At 31.2% G+C, this 13,264-nt stretch overlaps 1 protein-coding gene across 1 annotated transcript in view; it reads right to left on the reverse strand.

Annotated features, from left to right (window-relative positions):
- Positions 1 to 207: 207 nt before the first annotated feature.
- Positions 208 to 13,264, reverse strand: part of LOC108688158 (glutamate receptor ionotropic, kainate 1-like) — a gene marked incomplete at its 3' end in the record, with an annotated part of 131,291 nt that continues 118,234 nt past the window's right edge. The window contains exons 8-14 of the mRNA XM_018194302.1: positions 11,417 to 11,569; positions 6,032 to 6,253; positions 3,731 to 4,022; positions 2,996 to 3,134; positions 2,376 to 2,513; positions 1,523 to 1,660; positions 208 to 406 (exon numbers count right to left, since the gene is read on the reverse strand). Of these exons, the coding sequence (XP_018049791.1) occupies positions 208 to 406; positions 1,523 to 1,660; positions 2,376 to 2,513; positions 2,996 to 3,134; positions 3,731 to 4,022; positions 6,032 to 6,253; positions 11,417 to 11,569 (1,281 nt within the window). The remainder of the gene's footprint in view (positions 407 to 1,522; positions 1,661 to 2,375; positions 2,514 to 2,995; positions 3,135 to 3,730; positions 4,023 to 6,031; positions 6,254 to 11,416; positions 11,570 to 13,264) is intronic.

Genomic DNA, 13,264 nt, shown 5'->3' on the forward strand with positions numbered 1-13,264 from the left:
ATTATTATTATAATATAGATATTTCAGATTAATTCAACCACTTTTTTTTTTAATGTAACTTTATTATCTTATTGAATAATATTATTAAAAAATCGAAGTTCTTTCGTATTTTCAGAATAAATATTACAATTCTCAAAAATACATAAAACACTTCAATGTCATTCTTGGGAACACAATGAATAATGTATACAAAAGTATTAATCTCACCTTGAAGAAAGCCGCCGTGCTGCCGCCTTTGAGAGCACCATATTTGATTTTCGTCTGCTTAGCGAGATCTTCGGCGCTTTCAATCGGCGAATCCATCCTCTCGACGGTGAGGAAAGCCGCGAGATTAGCCGTATAAGAGGAGATCATGATCAGCGTGAAGAACCACCACATACCAGCGACCATGCGAGTCGACACGGCCCTACGAGAGATCAAAGGCTTCTGTTTTCCATTGCAAGGCGTTTTAAACGGAAAAGCATGCGAATTTGAGTGCAAAGTAGTCCGCATAAACCATCTCGTGTAAATTCGTGCTCGATAAAACAGAGCGTGTTGAAAATACGAATCGTAGAAAAAGAAATCAATGGCACTTGCCGTTGAAGAAGTTTTCGAAGGTAACTTTGCACCTTTTACGCGAAGGTAATGGAGCGTACGAAGTTCAACTTCGCTTTATATAACGAGCCAGCTGTATACGTTGCAGCTATAACCCATTTCGCAGTTAAATGATTCGCGTTCGCTATTAAACGGCAAATGCGGAAGCTGGCGAGCGAGAACGGACATATATACGAAACGTGTGCGGGCGAATTATTTTACATGCGAAAACTGGCGAGTATACATAAACGCAATTATGTCATGTATAACGAGCACGTGGAATTATTGGAAATTACTTGTGTAAGGGCATTCCAAGCTTCAGCGCATGCCATGCAATATCATGCATTTCGATAACTATGTACGAGCAAAGCGTTGTGATTAATTTTGCCGCACTTGTATATGGCACACCGGAAATCGCGTTACAAAGATATAATTCTTGAATAATTTTTAAAACCATATTTTTGATAAAGCGCGTTTTATTCGTTTTCTAACTTCGAACCTTTTAATTTTGAATATTAAACTGCTAATTCTGTATAAAGTTAATTTTCTATTCTGCTTCGAATTAACTAGAATGTAAAGTTTTGTTACATACTGCTGCAGCTTCATTTGCTATAATCCTTTAATTAAGATTCGTAATTAAGCCATCGATTAAATTTTTATTGTTCTTCAAGGAAAGAATCAACATCAAAAGCTGTTAAGGAATATATTCCTGTCAAGTAATTTTCACGTTTTCCGATATACTTGGTGTACAATCAGTTGCAGCAAGCCTACGATATAGCACGGCAGGTTTATTGGTTCTTTCATCGTTTGAATAATCTACAATAACGCGCTGTATATTCGCTTCCCTCATTCACGATTAAACTTAGTTTTACGCTGATAACAGCGACATAATGGATTCTACATTCGTACTCCATGTTTATATACACTGCGTGCTTCTTCAGTAACTTACTTCGGCGCTATATCGGAGCCTTGCTGCATGAGAGAGCCTATGGTGAACCAGAGCGAGTTCATTAGGGTGAACTCGTTCTCGAGGACTTCGGACTGCCCGTTGCATGGATGGGGGTTCTCCCACTCGTAGGGGCTGAACCTGCGGACAGGTGAAAGGGGAAGGATTGAGATTAGATGATAAAGCGTGCACCTATCCGCGAATTTTTCCGTGTCGTCACTCTCTGAAATTGACGAGATAAATTATATGCTTCGTACAATTAATGAAACAGAGATCTTTTATTGAAGCGATATAATGATTGTTTTATGATGAAAGCAATCTCCGCAAATAATACAAAAATATATAATAAGAAACATGTAAATATATATCTAATTATTCGCATTATTTAGCCAAAATGATAAAAATACTATGAAAAAACTTATTTTAATATAAATCTCAGTTTCTTGGCATAAACAAAATTTATTTTATTATGACATCATTATTTTATTCCTTCAGATTCAGTTTAATCATATAAAATTTAGTTTTCTAAATTAATTTTACAAGATTATACTTCATTAGTGTTATTTTTGTGCGCGTTTAAGAATAATGTAGTATAGCTTACTGTAAGTGTAACATATTTTATTTTATTTCTGTACTTCTTGATAAAATACGAAAATTGCTTAATTTGGCATCTCGAGGCTGTTGCTGCCTGTTTTTTTATTGATCTTATGATTTATGCACGAAGAAGACAAAGACAATAAATATTTAGTTTTATTAAGGTATAGTCAGCGTGATATCATCAGTGTGACATGCAACAAATGCGATGAGCACCTATTTGCGCAAGAAGATTGTTATCTCGATGGGTGAAAGGGCTTACTTTGGCAGAATATCACAACCCTGCCGCATTAGGGAGCCAATGGTGAACCACAAGCAGTTAAAGAATTTGAAGCGGTTCTCCAGATGGTCCGGATTTTTGTTGCACGGATGCGGGTTGTACCATTCATACGGCGTGAATCTAAACTTAACGATTCCAAATACGTTCTGATCCAATGGCATTGAACGTTTTTATTATATAAAAAGTTCTACCTTAAGAATTTTTGCATTTCTCTTATAACAAATTCATCTTAGCACATATTATTTGAACAATAAATTTTTATCAACCTTGTAAATGATTTGCACAAGATAGCTAATACAATATGTAAAACAACTGCGAGAATTAGAAACAAAACGAAAAATTAAATTTCTAATTAGATATCCTTATCGTGAAAATTAAGAAGCATAAATATCGATGTAAATTAAAATTTTGATCATTATTTAAATTTATGAGACAAAGACATATAAAATTATCGAAGTAAGATAGGTTCACGTTTCCTTCGTATTTAATTTATCGATGCATCATGTTAAAGGAGACGCGATCGCATTGATTAGATAAAGGATTAAATTTCCAGAATAGTGTCACAACGTTTTGTCGGAGGAATTTAAAGTGGTTTCACTTGCCTAGCTAATATAAAGAGGAGCACGGAGACCCCGAGATAAGCCGTTGCCATGTAGATCCAAACGTCGAGGCTAAGAGGGCTGAGGAACGAGAACAAATTCGGCGGTTGCTTTATGGGTTTGCGGTAAAGTATGCTGATCCCTGGAAATTCAAAATTCTCATTTTATGCTTAGCCATAGCGGAGACCACAGGTAGAATGCATTGATGTGTGGACACAGTGGACCGTATAATCATCCGTGAGATTTATTCTGGTTTTCGTTACGACCACCTATGGCTTACGAAGGTACATAATAGCTCATAAAATTGCGTCCGAGAAATTATTTCAGAGATATGCAGGACAAAGATTGCTCGCTATGTGTGACATTTTAAATTTCATTCCGTTATTTTAATTTGAAATAATAATTTTGCTTCTATGACGCTGTAACTTACTATTATTTTTGCAGAAATACAATTTTAAATTTTTGATTGTGTACAGAAATGTAATTAAATAATATTTTTCATAAAAAGCAGTTATATCTCTTTGATATCAATAACGTTTGCTTGAAATGTGATTATCTTTTTTCACATCTTATTGCCAAGCTTATGGAAGCGACAACATCGTTAGAAAATATTATAACATCATCTTAAACTATTTATGTAAAATGGCATATTTTTTTTACAACTCCTTTCATATAACATGTTTATGTGAATTGTAAAATTACAGCGATATTTGCTGCATTCGTAACGTTGACTCTCACCTAAAGGCATGAACGGCGTCGTGAAATCCACAACCTGTTCCCGGTCGTACGTGATGGTGAGATCACCGATCGCGAGATCGGCCTTTTGCTCGAGTAGCTCCTTCATCATCCCGTCCCATTCCTTCGTCTGCGGATTGTACGAGCCGTAACGTCCATCCGGCACAAGTCGGAACGTATAATTGAATCCTAGCAGCCGCGATATCTCGTAAATCAAGTCGACGCTGTAGCCTTCGAATTGCGCATTTCCGGTAAGTTTCTCACTCGAGTCCTTCCGCATACAGTATGGCGCGCTCTGCGATGAGGTAATGAGCTGCTGTCAATACTACATATAGGTGTTTAAAGAAACGCTACGAATTTATCGATACGAGCAATTAACTTATCGACGATAGCTCTCAACGAGACTGCCAGTGAAGTTATAATATCTGCAGTAATAATCTTACAATTAGCGACATAATCTTACAATACGCTCGTACCATCGAGATTAACTTAGAAGATAGTACAAAACTATACATATTGATTATTAAAAGAAATGGAAAAATAGAGTTATAAATAATGTTATTTTACAATTAATAATCAAATAAGTCTGATTTTTCTAAAGTTGCAATTTAAGTACAAATGGTAAAATATTTAATGATAGAAATGAAAAAATTGATATTGTTCCTAACAATAGAAACACATCAATTAACATACATTTCATATCTTTATAAATCTTGTTATTTATTTTGTTATTTTAACATTTAATATAAATCTCACGCAGCATTCTATAATGTATGTATACCTAAGTATACCTACATGTTGTATGTTCTTATTAGATAGATCCGTTTAGTTGCGGATCTCGATGTATTGATCGAAGAAACGTTAGGACATTGAAGTTTTTATGAGAATGATTCTCACGCGATGTATCCCGTTTCTTATCATGCCAGGCCTCACTGCGGGAAACTTACTGCTGTCCCTTTCTCGAGCAAGTTTCAAGGTACTTAATACATTATCATTACATTATTTGTCGTCGCAATTAGAGTGAGAATAAGTAATGTAATCGATCGTCGCGAAAATTTCAATCAACACTAAGTCACGTGCGTATTAGATTTCTAGTGTTTCTTTCTTCTTCTTTTCTTGTTAGAAAAATGAGAACGAGAAAATAACGAGCATCGCTAATGGATGGACAAAATTTTTCCACTCCGCTGTGACTGCCGCTTAAATGCGGTGACGTTTCTGTTTTGTTCGCGCTTCGATTGAAGCAACGATTTCCGAGTCAGGCGTGCGATTGTCACGAACAATTTTTGCAGACATGTCTTCAAACGAAATAAATGGTTTAGGATTTTTTTTTATTCTAAACGACATTTTTCGCACAATGTTTCCAAAATTTATATCTCAAGCTAACAAGGAAAGGCATACGGAAGTAATCCTTCGATTTTGATGAGCTTTAAATATGTCGTTTTTTAGACAGAAAAAAAAGATACGTATTTTTTTATATATATCTACTTGCACTTTTAAGAGATAAAACCCCTTAGAACAAATCAGTTATTCTATTTTGACGCGAATATCGTTAAAACTATGAGAGACAGAAAAAAATGTTCAAAATAAAAGTTGAATTGTTTCAAGAGTACTTCAAAATAACAAATTAAAAAAATTTGTTTAAAAATTTTTTATTTGTAAAAAATAAAAAATTGCTTTTGAATTATAATTATCAAGTATTCTTAAAACCATTAAACTTTTATTTCGAATATTTTTTTCTTTCTCTCATAATTCGACTCGAAATAGAGTAACCGTTTTTTTTTAAGAATTATAAAACAGACATTTAAAAATAGAAAACGATATATTTAAAGTTCATCAAAAGGGGACAAATCGGTGCGATTCTTTGTAAGTAATTTTTGTCTTCTAAAGTTTTATCTTATTACATAATTATTTCTAATTATTTCTAATTATTTAGTTTCGATAAATTTTTATCTTATTAATACAGTTTTAAATATTAATAAGATAAAAACAATTTAGTAGATTTAATGTATAAATAGTACAGTGCTTTAATAAATAAATTAATTTATAATTAATTGGTATTTCTTATTCTTCTAAAATGAAAGAAAGAAAGCTATTTATATAATAAAATTTATTTAAAAAATAGGAAAGAGCAATGTGTTATATATTATCTTCATCCAAATTAAATAGTACCTATCCAATTATTTATAAGATTCAAAGAAACAGAATTTAAGTGTTCGTATTCGAAGATGAAAATTTTATTCAATATATTATTCTGATGTTTGAAAGAAAGGAAAGCCGCGCGTATTCTTTAGAAACGTCACTCACCAGTATAGTCGTCACGATGAAAGTCTTATTCTGCAAGTTTTCAACGATTTGACTGTAAACATCACCGTAGCTTCTCGTAAAGTTGATACCTTTGGTACTATTCCAAGTACCGATTTTCTTCAAGCCTTCTTTGTTATTCAGCTCGATGATGTCTAGAACGAAGTCGGAGCGAAATCCCTGATGATCGAACTTGATAATACCCGTGAGCCCTGTCATCTCCACCTAAAATATGTTGAAAATATTTAGCAGTTAAAATTGTATCTTGTTTTGTTATACAAATATAATATTTTCTTACTAATTTTATTAGATCATAATTAAACGATATTTGTGTATTCACTGAAAATTGTAAATGTTACTTAAAATTGAGGGAATGAGTAGAATAAAGATTTAATTACAAATCTTGATATTAATAAAAATTAAAATAACTTGCTACTTTTTTTATTATACATAAATAATGGGTACATAACATTAAATGAACAATATTAAATGAATTTATGTAAGAAGAAATTACTTTAAGAAATTACATGTTATAAATATTATCTATTACGATCAAATACATGAAAAAGCTATTGCCGGAAAAAGTGCCTAAGTAGAATTGTGCCTTTATTCCGCCCGTCCCCTCAATTATATATACAGACGTAAATCATGATATTAAAACATATTGTTATTTTTTTATATCTTATATGCATTGAAATACTAAAGTATATGACATGATGGTTTATGCGCGAATAAATTAACATACAATCTGTAAGAGTTTTATACGCTTGTATGTCTGATATGCGTAGATCAGTGACTCTCAAAAATTGTGTCACAAACTTTACTAAGTGTAAATTTCTGATTTCAATCTTAGATATTTTGTTGGAAGCAAATTTATTAATAGCTTAATTTTATTTTTATTTTAAGTTTAATAATTCGATTTGATTTAAAATTTAATGAATATACGTATCTAATTGCTGCATGATTTTGATCGAAAAATGTTTGAGAGCTAAGATGGACATACATATAACCAAACTTGGATATGAACAGCTTCATGGTGCATTTATTACGCATACGAAAATAAAGTATACGTCTATACATTTACCGCTCGTAAATGTGTAGACGTATACGAGATGGGCGTCTGGCAATGACAGGATGTTATACTTCGCAATTATATGGAAATACTAAAGATGCATTAATATACGATTATATCTTATATAAAGATGAAAATTTTGTTCGTAAAGTGATTCGCGAATATTTATATATCTCATGATAACCGAATTTTGCCACGTCTTTCTCTGTGCATGAGTCATATTGTACATTCCTAAAACGATGGAATTGCGGACGAAATTCTAGGTGACTGCTGTAATTACCTGAATATCGTAAATTAAATTCTGTTCTGACACGCAAGATTAATATAGATGCTATCATTACTGACGACTTATGATCCTTGGAAAGATTATTTTAATTGATTGTTATTACGTTACTCGATTAATATCGTATCAATATTACATAAATAGATGTCCTATCATATCATCATATATGTCTGTCATGAAAACTATCGGTAATAAAGTAACGTAAGATGATGACTGCATTAATCGCCATGAAATCTAGTAAAAATCAACAAATGAATTCTGACAATATTTAGAATGTCTTGATAGCACATTTAATACTACATTTTTTGGTGTAATGTAATTTTATAGTATAACTAGCCAATTGAGAAATTTTTTATTACCGAGAAATTGTTTTCGCACAATACAAGAATTACACTGGTCGATAAAAATTCAACCTGTTTGGTTTCAAAGTAAATGAAGTCACTTTTGATATTTTTGATGCGCTGATTACTTATATATAAGTAGTTTATATAAGTAGTGGAAAGAATAGACATTGTTTTTCATATTTTCACAGGCTTGATCGTAATAATCTTTTTAATATATAATTTTTAAATGAATTTTTTTCTTAAACCCAAGTTCTTTGAAATATTTAGGAGTCCTTGTACTTTCTCTACAAATATACTTCATTTTTTGCACTTTTTAAAGTTAAAATATAATATCTCCAAAACTTAACATAGTACGACATTTTTGGGATTACATTCGCAATTCGCAAAATCTATCAGAAACAGTTTCGTTTACTTTAAGGCCAAAAAATGATGTCGATCAGTGTTATATTTGTTATTATTTCGTGCTTATTATTTCAGTATATTCTTTATAGTCTTTTTCTTTACTGTCGTACTACGAAATTGAAAATTTATAGCTTTAAGTATCAAAACAGATATACAAATTATATCTGAAAACTTTTAGATGATAACAAAATTAAATAATCGATTTCTTTTATATTTTTTTTTCACGACTAATCGGAGATAATTTCAACTTTTATAAAAATTATTATATATAACGTTTAATCCGGACGTATGTATCACGTAATTGGATAGTTGCGTAACCAGTTCGTCGAAATTACATGTCTGGTTTTATCGACATCAGTTTTTGCTTATCCTGGTCAGGATGTTCGGCCGCGTGAGCGACAGATTTCGTTCGTTCGTGACATATACGCAGTCACGGGTGCACATGAGAGCCGCCTCGGCATAGAACATATCTTCCAGTACTTGTCAATTTCGACATGGCGACGTGTATGACGAAGCACGTTTCCATATTTTGCGTGCAACGCATATTTATATTCACGGTAACTCGTATCTACCATGTGTTATTGTCAGAGAATGGAAAGTTATTTTTTAAAAATAACTTGTTATTCTCTATTATAGTTGATTCTTACAAATAAGTTATCGTTACCGATACTTAAAAAGTAGAATAATTCGTTACTTTTCCGTTACTTTTTTAATGCTGAAATAAGATCAGTTTAAAAAATTTGTCAGTTAAAAAAATATGTGGCAATATTTTTTGTTTAAATATTAATAAAAACAATAATGACATTAGATTGATATGTGAAAATATAACTGAGGTGCGAATGGGGCGGTGCAGATGGTCGAACAAAAATTGATTAAAAATGACATCTAAGTTATTATATATGATAAAAATGAAAATATTGAAGAAAATAAAAAAAAAATTGTCATATACAAATATGTTCAAAATATAAAAAGTAGCGATAGAAATAACTATAAAATTCGTTACCAAAAAAATGTGATCACGTTGCCATCATAATTACCAAAGAAAAAAATTACTCTTATCTGATTGTTATCACGAAAAATAACTTGTAACGTGTTAGTTTCATTTCTTAATTATTGTATCTAATATACATTCGATTTCATTGTTAAGCAGGTGCAACTCGCCATGACAATATTTGCTGCGAATAAATAGATGATATCGAAGTAAAGTATAATTTAATATGAACAATTTTTCAGCATATTACACACACATATATAGATTCTCTCATATACATTATTTTATCTATTAAGAAAATATTTGATAAATTAAATTCCTTTAAAATACAGTTAAGAAATACATTTTTGTGCGAACGAAGGGAGAAGTTTATTATAGTATTTATGTAGAATTACATAAAAAAATAGAATATAATAGGAAGTCTATATAACATTACGATATACCTGTTTATATATTCGAAGTGAGTCTCATTTAGCATAGAAAACAGAATTTTTATTATCTTTGCTTCCGTCTTTTTAAATAAATTTTCATAAAATAAATTTTCAAAAAATTAAGAAATCAGCTATATATTGATTAAAAACTTCGTTGTATTTAGCTTGAATGTTATCTGAATGTATCACAAATCTCAATACGGATTGCATAGGCGGTTCTTTGCAGGATGTACCATGGCAAAACAGCGAACAATTTGTCAGTACGCGTGACAGCTTCGTTTAAACCGGAGTAACTTTCCATTGTTTCATGAAAACAATCGCAGAGATCGCGGGAAGTCAATGCATCCGTGACTTCCTTCACCACGCGTGTCACGTATTTATCAAATTTTTTTCTTTACTTGTAAAAAATAATGCAAAGATACTTTTGCGTGTCATTTTAAAAATTAAAGAACTAGAAAACGCGGGATCTGTATTTGCATGTATTCGCATTAAATAAAATTAATTTTGGCTTTTACTAGTTTCTAGCGTGTACACAGATAATTTAATATCATATCTGACGATATTGACTTACGATATCAAAAGCATGATTAATTTTTATGCTACATGATCATAAATATGGATTTTAAAGATAAAGAAATTAATTTATTTTTTTGTGTGTATTATATCATTTTTGTGTGTATACATACACATATAAGATTAAACATAAAATAAATATAAAAAAAGTCTAAGAATGTTAGAAGAGGATGAGGAAGATATTATTGTATATGTGATTTGCCTGTGATGATTGAGATATTCTGAAAAGCAAAAGAGAGAAAAATAAAAATTCTGTTTATGTCTTATTACGGAATAACGAGTAAGAGCCTATCATGTATTATGCGTAATGTACATGGCGCGACTCGTGCTGCTTGTTAATGAACGGTACATAGATTACATGAAAGGTAAGCGAGCGAGTTGGTCGGATTAAGCATATCGTTATAATGGCTTATTACGTTGTCGGTGCGATCGATTGGTGGTGCGCGAGATTAATTTCTCCCCGGTGTGATATATTCGCGATAACTCGCTTTCTGCTTTGCATCGTTGCTTCGTTGAATATGAGCGTGTAGTAATCATGTGGAAAGATGGCTGTCAATATATAAGCATCGCCTTTACTATCGCGAGCGTTTATCGCACATATTTTACAAAATGAAATATTTTAGGGTTTGAAAGGATTGCGCAGATCCGATTTATCATTATCCTTAATCTAAATTTATTTGATTGCTTTATTAATTTCAGTTAAAATCAATTATAAATGTGACAATTGTATGATTATAGTCTAATATCTAATAGTATCTATTAGTATCTAGTAGTATCTAGTATGGAATATTTAGTATTGTAGTGCTAAATGTAAAGCTAATATGGAGATTATGCATTTAAATGCAAAAAATATAAAAATTATTTAACAAAAAGTTGTCATATCATTTACATAAAATCGCTGTTAAAATATAAATTTATATCGATAGATTGTTATTATTCAAAATTAAGAGAATCGTGTGTAGACATTGAAATTATGAGAGAAATGATACATAAAGATATGAGAAATATAAAAAATTTACCTGTTTAATGTATAATTTACTCATATATATAGAATTGTTATAAATGTGACAATTGTACGATCCATATATTCTAATATCTAATAGTATCTACTAATATCTAGTAGTATCTAATTTATTTATATATATTGTAATAACTATATTTATATATGTATTAGATTAGTTTGAGAGAGTTGAAAATTTTCAACACATAAAACTTTAACATAAAGGATATACATATGTTCTACATTTGAAAACACACACAATATATTAGTTATTTCTATTAACGTTACTTACAATTTTCATGTAATTGATAAGAGAGTATCCATGAGGCCAAGTATCCGTTGATTCGCAGGATAATGGTTTGATATCGATTTGTTGGGACGTGTCGAGATCGTGTAATGCTTTGGCAAAGAGATGGACAGCGTCGTACAACAACGATGTTTCAGTCTGCGAATCACACACATGATGAGATATAAGAGATGTAGCGTATACAAAATATTTCACACAAAATGATTAAATGGAAGGTTTTACGAGGCTGCTGAGAAATAAAGAGGCTTGCTGAGAAAAAAAACATTTTTAGAAAAAGCTATCTCAACGTCATGTAACATAATCTGAACCTTTTTTTTGTAATAAATTTTCTCGTTATTAGTTCTCGTGATACATATGGCTACATCATGTTTTTGCGTACAACACATATTTCCTGTTTTAACAAAAATTTTGGTACTGTTTTTCGTTTACAAAACGTAAGAGAAAATATTTTGTTCACACATTTTCCAAACTTTTAAAGTTAGTTATAGCAAAATTCATGTAGGTAAGTTTAGATTTTTCGAATAAAATACTGTAAATTAAAGTTTAATTCTGTATGTTCTTTATTAAAATGTAAATTTAGCACATTTATTAATGTATATTTATTCATTAAACAAAGTATATAATGATTGTATGCTTATTGTACAAGACTTTTAATATATACAAATATATAAACACAATTGCATGCGATATTATTAGGTGCTAGATTTCGAAGGAAAATCTTGACTCTACAGACTATTTTAAATGAAATTCACAATTCCACTACACACTCATGATATTGAAATTATCAAAGAGAGAAAGAAAATTAAATCTCGAATTCACTATTTCATGAAAGAGCTCGTATTTGGAGGTAGAGGTCAGACGGGGAATTCCTGTTTTCGCTTCAATGTGCGAAGGGTGGAAGAACGAAATCTCGGCTCCTAGGAGGATTTCACGGCAAATTGGCACCTCTGTTTCCCCAACATTTATATTTTGTAACTCGTGCGCGCGGTATCCCCGCGATACTGTCGCTGTAAAAGCGACATCACCTCAGGTATCGCGCCTTGGGTGTATATTCCTCCCAATATATTCGGGACAACCAATATCCTTACCGGATTTTACGAGGCCTTTCCCAAGGACCGTATTTACGAAGGAACTAGTCAATGTATCCGATTGTATCCGATTCACGTATTTCCCAATACGAAGGGATCGTAGGGTAAATCCTTACATTGACCCAAAGTTTCAGACAAACAGAAGTCTCTCAGGAAAACGATGTTTTCTTCAATTTTATTCATTATTCATATATCGCGTATTACTCGCGAAAGATAAAAAATGTAACATATCGAGTGGTTTACGTAAAAATTTCATATTGAAAGATATCGACGTGTGAATATTTAGTTCCAGATCGATAGAAATATCGCAATTTTCTTTTGCGTCACTTAGAAAGGTGAAATTATTCAGAAAGGTTTCCAATCGAAATAATCCCATTTTTTGTCACTTATCTTATCATGGAAATTTGGATAATTATTTGGAGATGATTTCAATGATTTTTTAACATTTCGTGAGCAAGCGAGAAATCGATTCTGATAGGGGCGTGACTACGATCGGAATCGTAAATAGCTTCGAAATAACTTCTCATGCTTCTTTTATAAAGAAAAAAACATGCGGTTAAATTTTATATCATTGCATCTAATTTTAATATTATTTTTATTCTATTCGATAGAATACAGAGAAATGCCTCAGAATTCTTTATAAATAATTTTCTATTTTCATGATATTCTTTTTATCATAATTTTTTTTATACTTAATTTCATACAACAAGAATAAAATTTATATAAAATTAATTAAAGAATTATT

The sequence above is a fragment of the Atta colombica genome, unplaced genomic scaffold (genome assembly GCF_001594045.1).
Source record: "Atta colombica isolate Treedump-2 unplaced genomic scaffold, Acol1.0 scaffold226, whole genome shotgun sequence".
NCBI classification, from domain to species: Eukaryota; Metazoa; Arthropoda; class Insecta; order Hymenoptera; family Formicidae; genus Atta; species Atta colombica.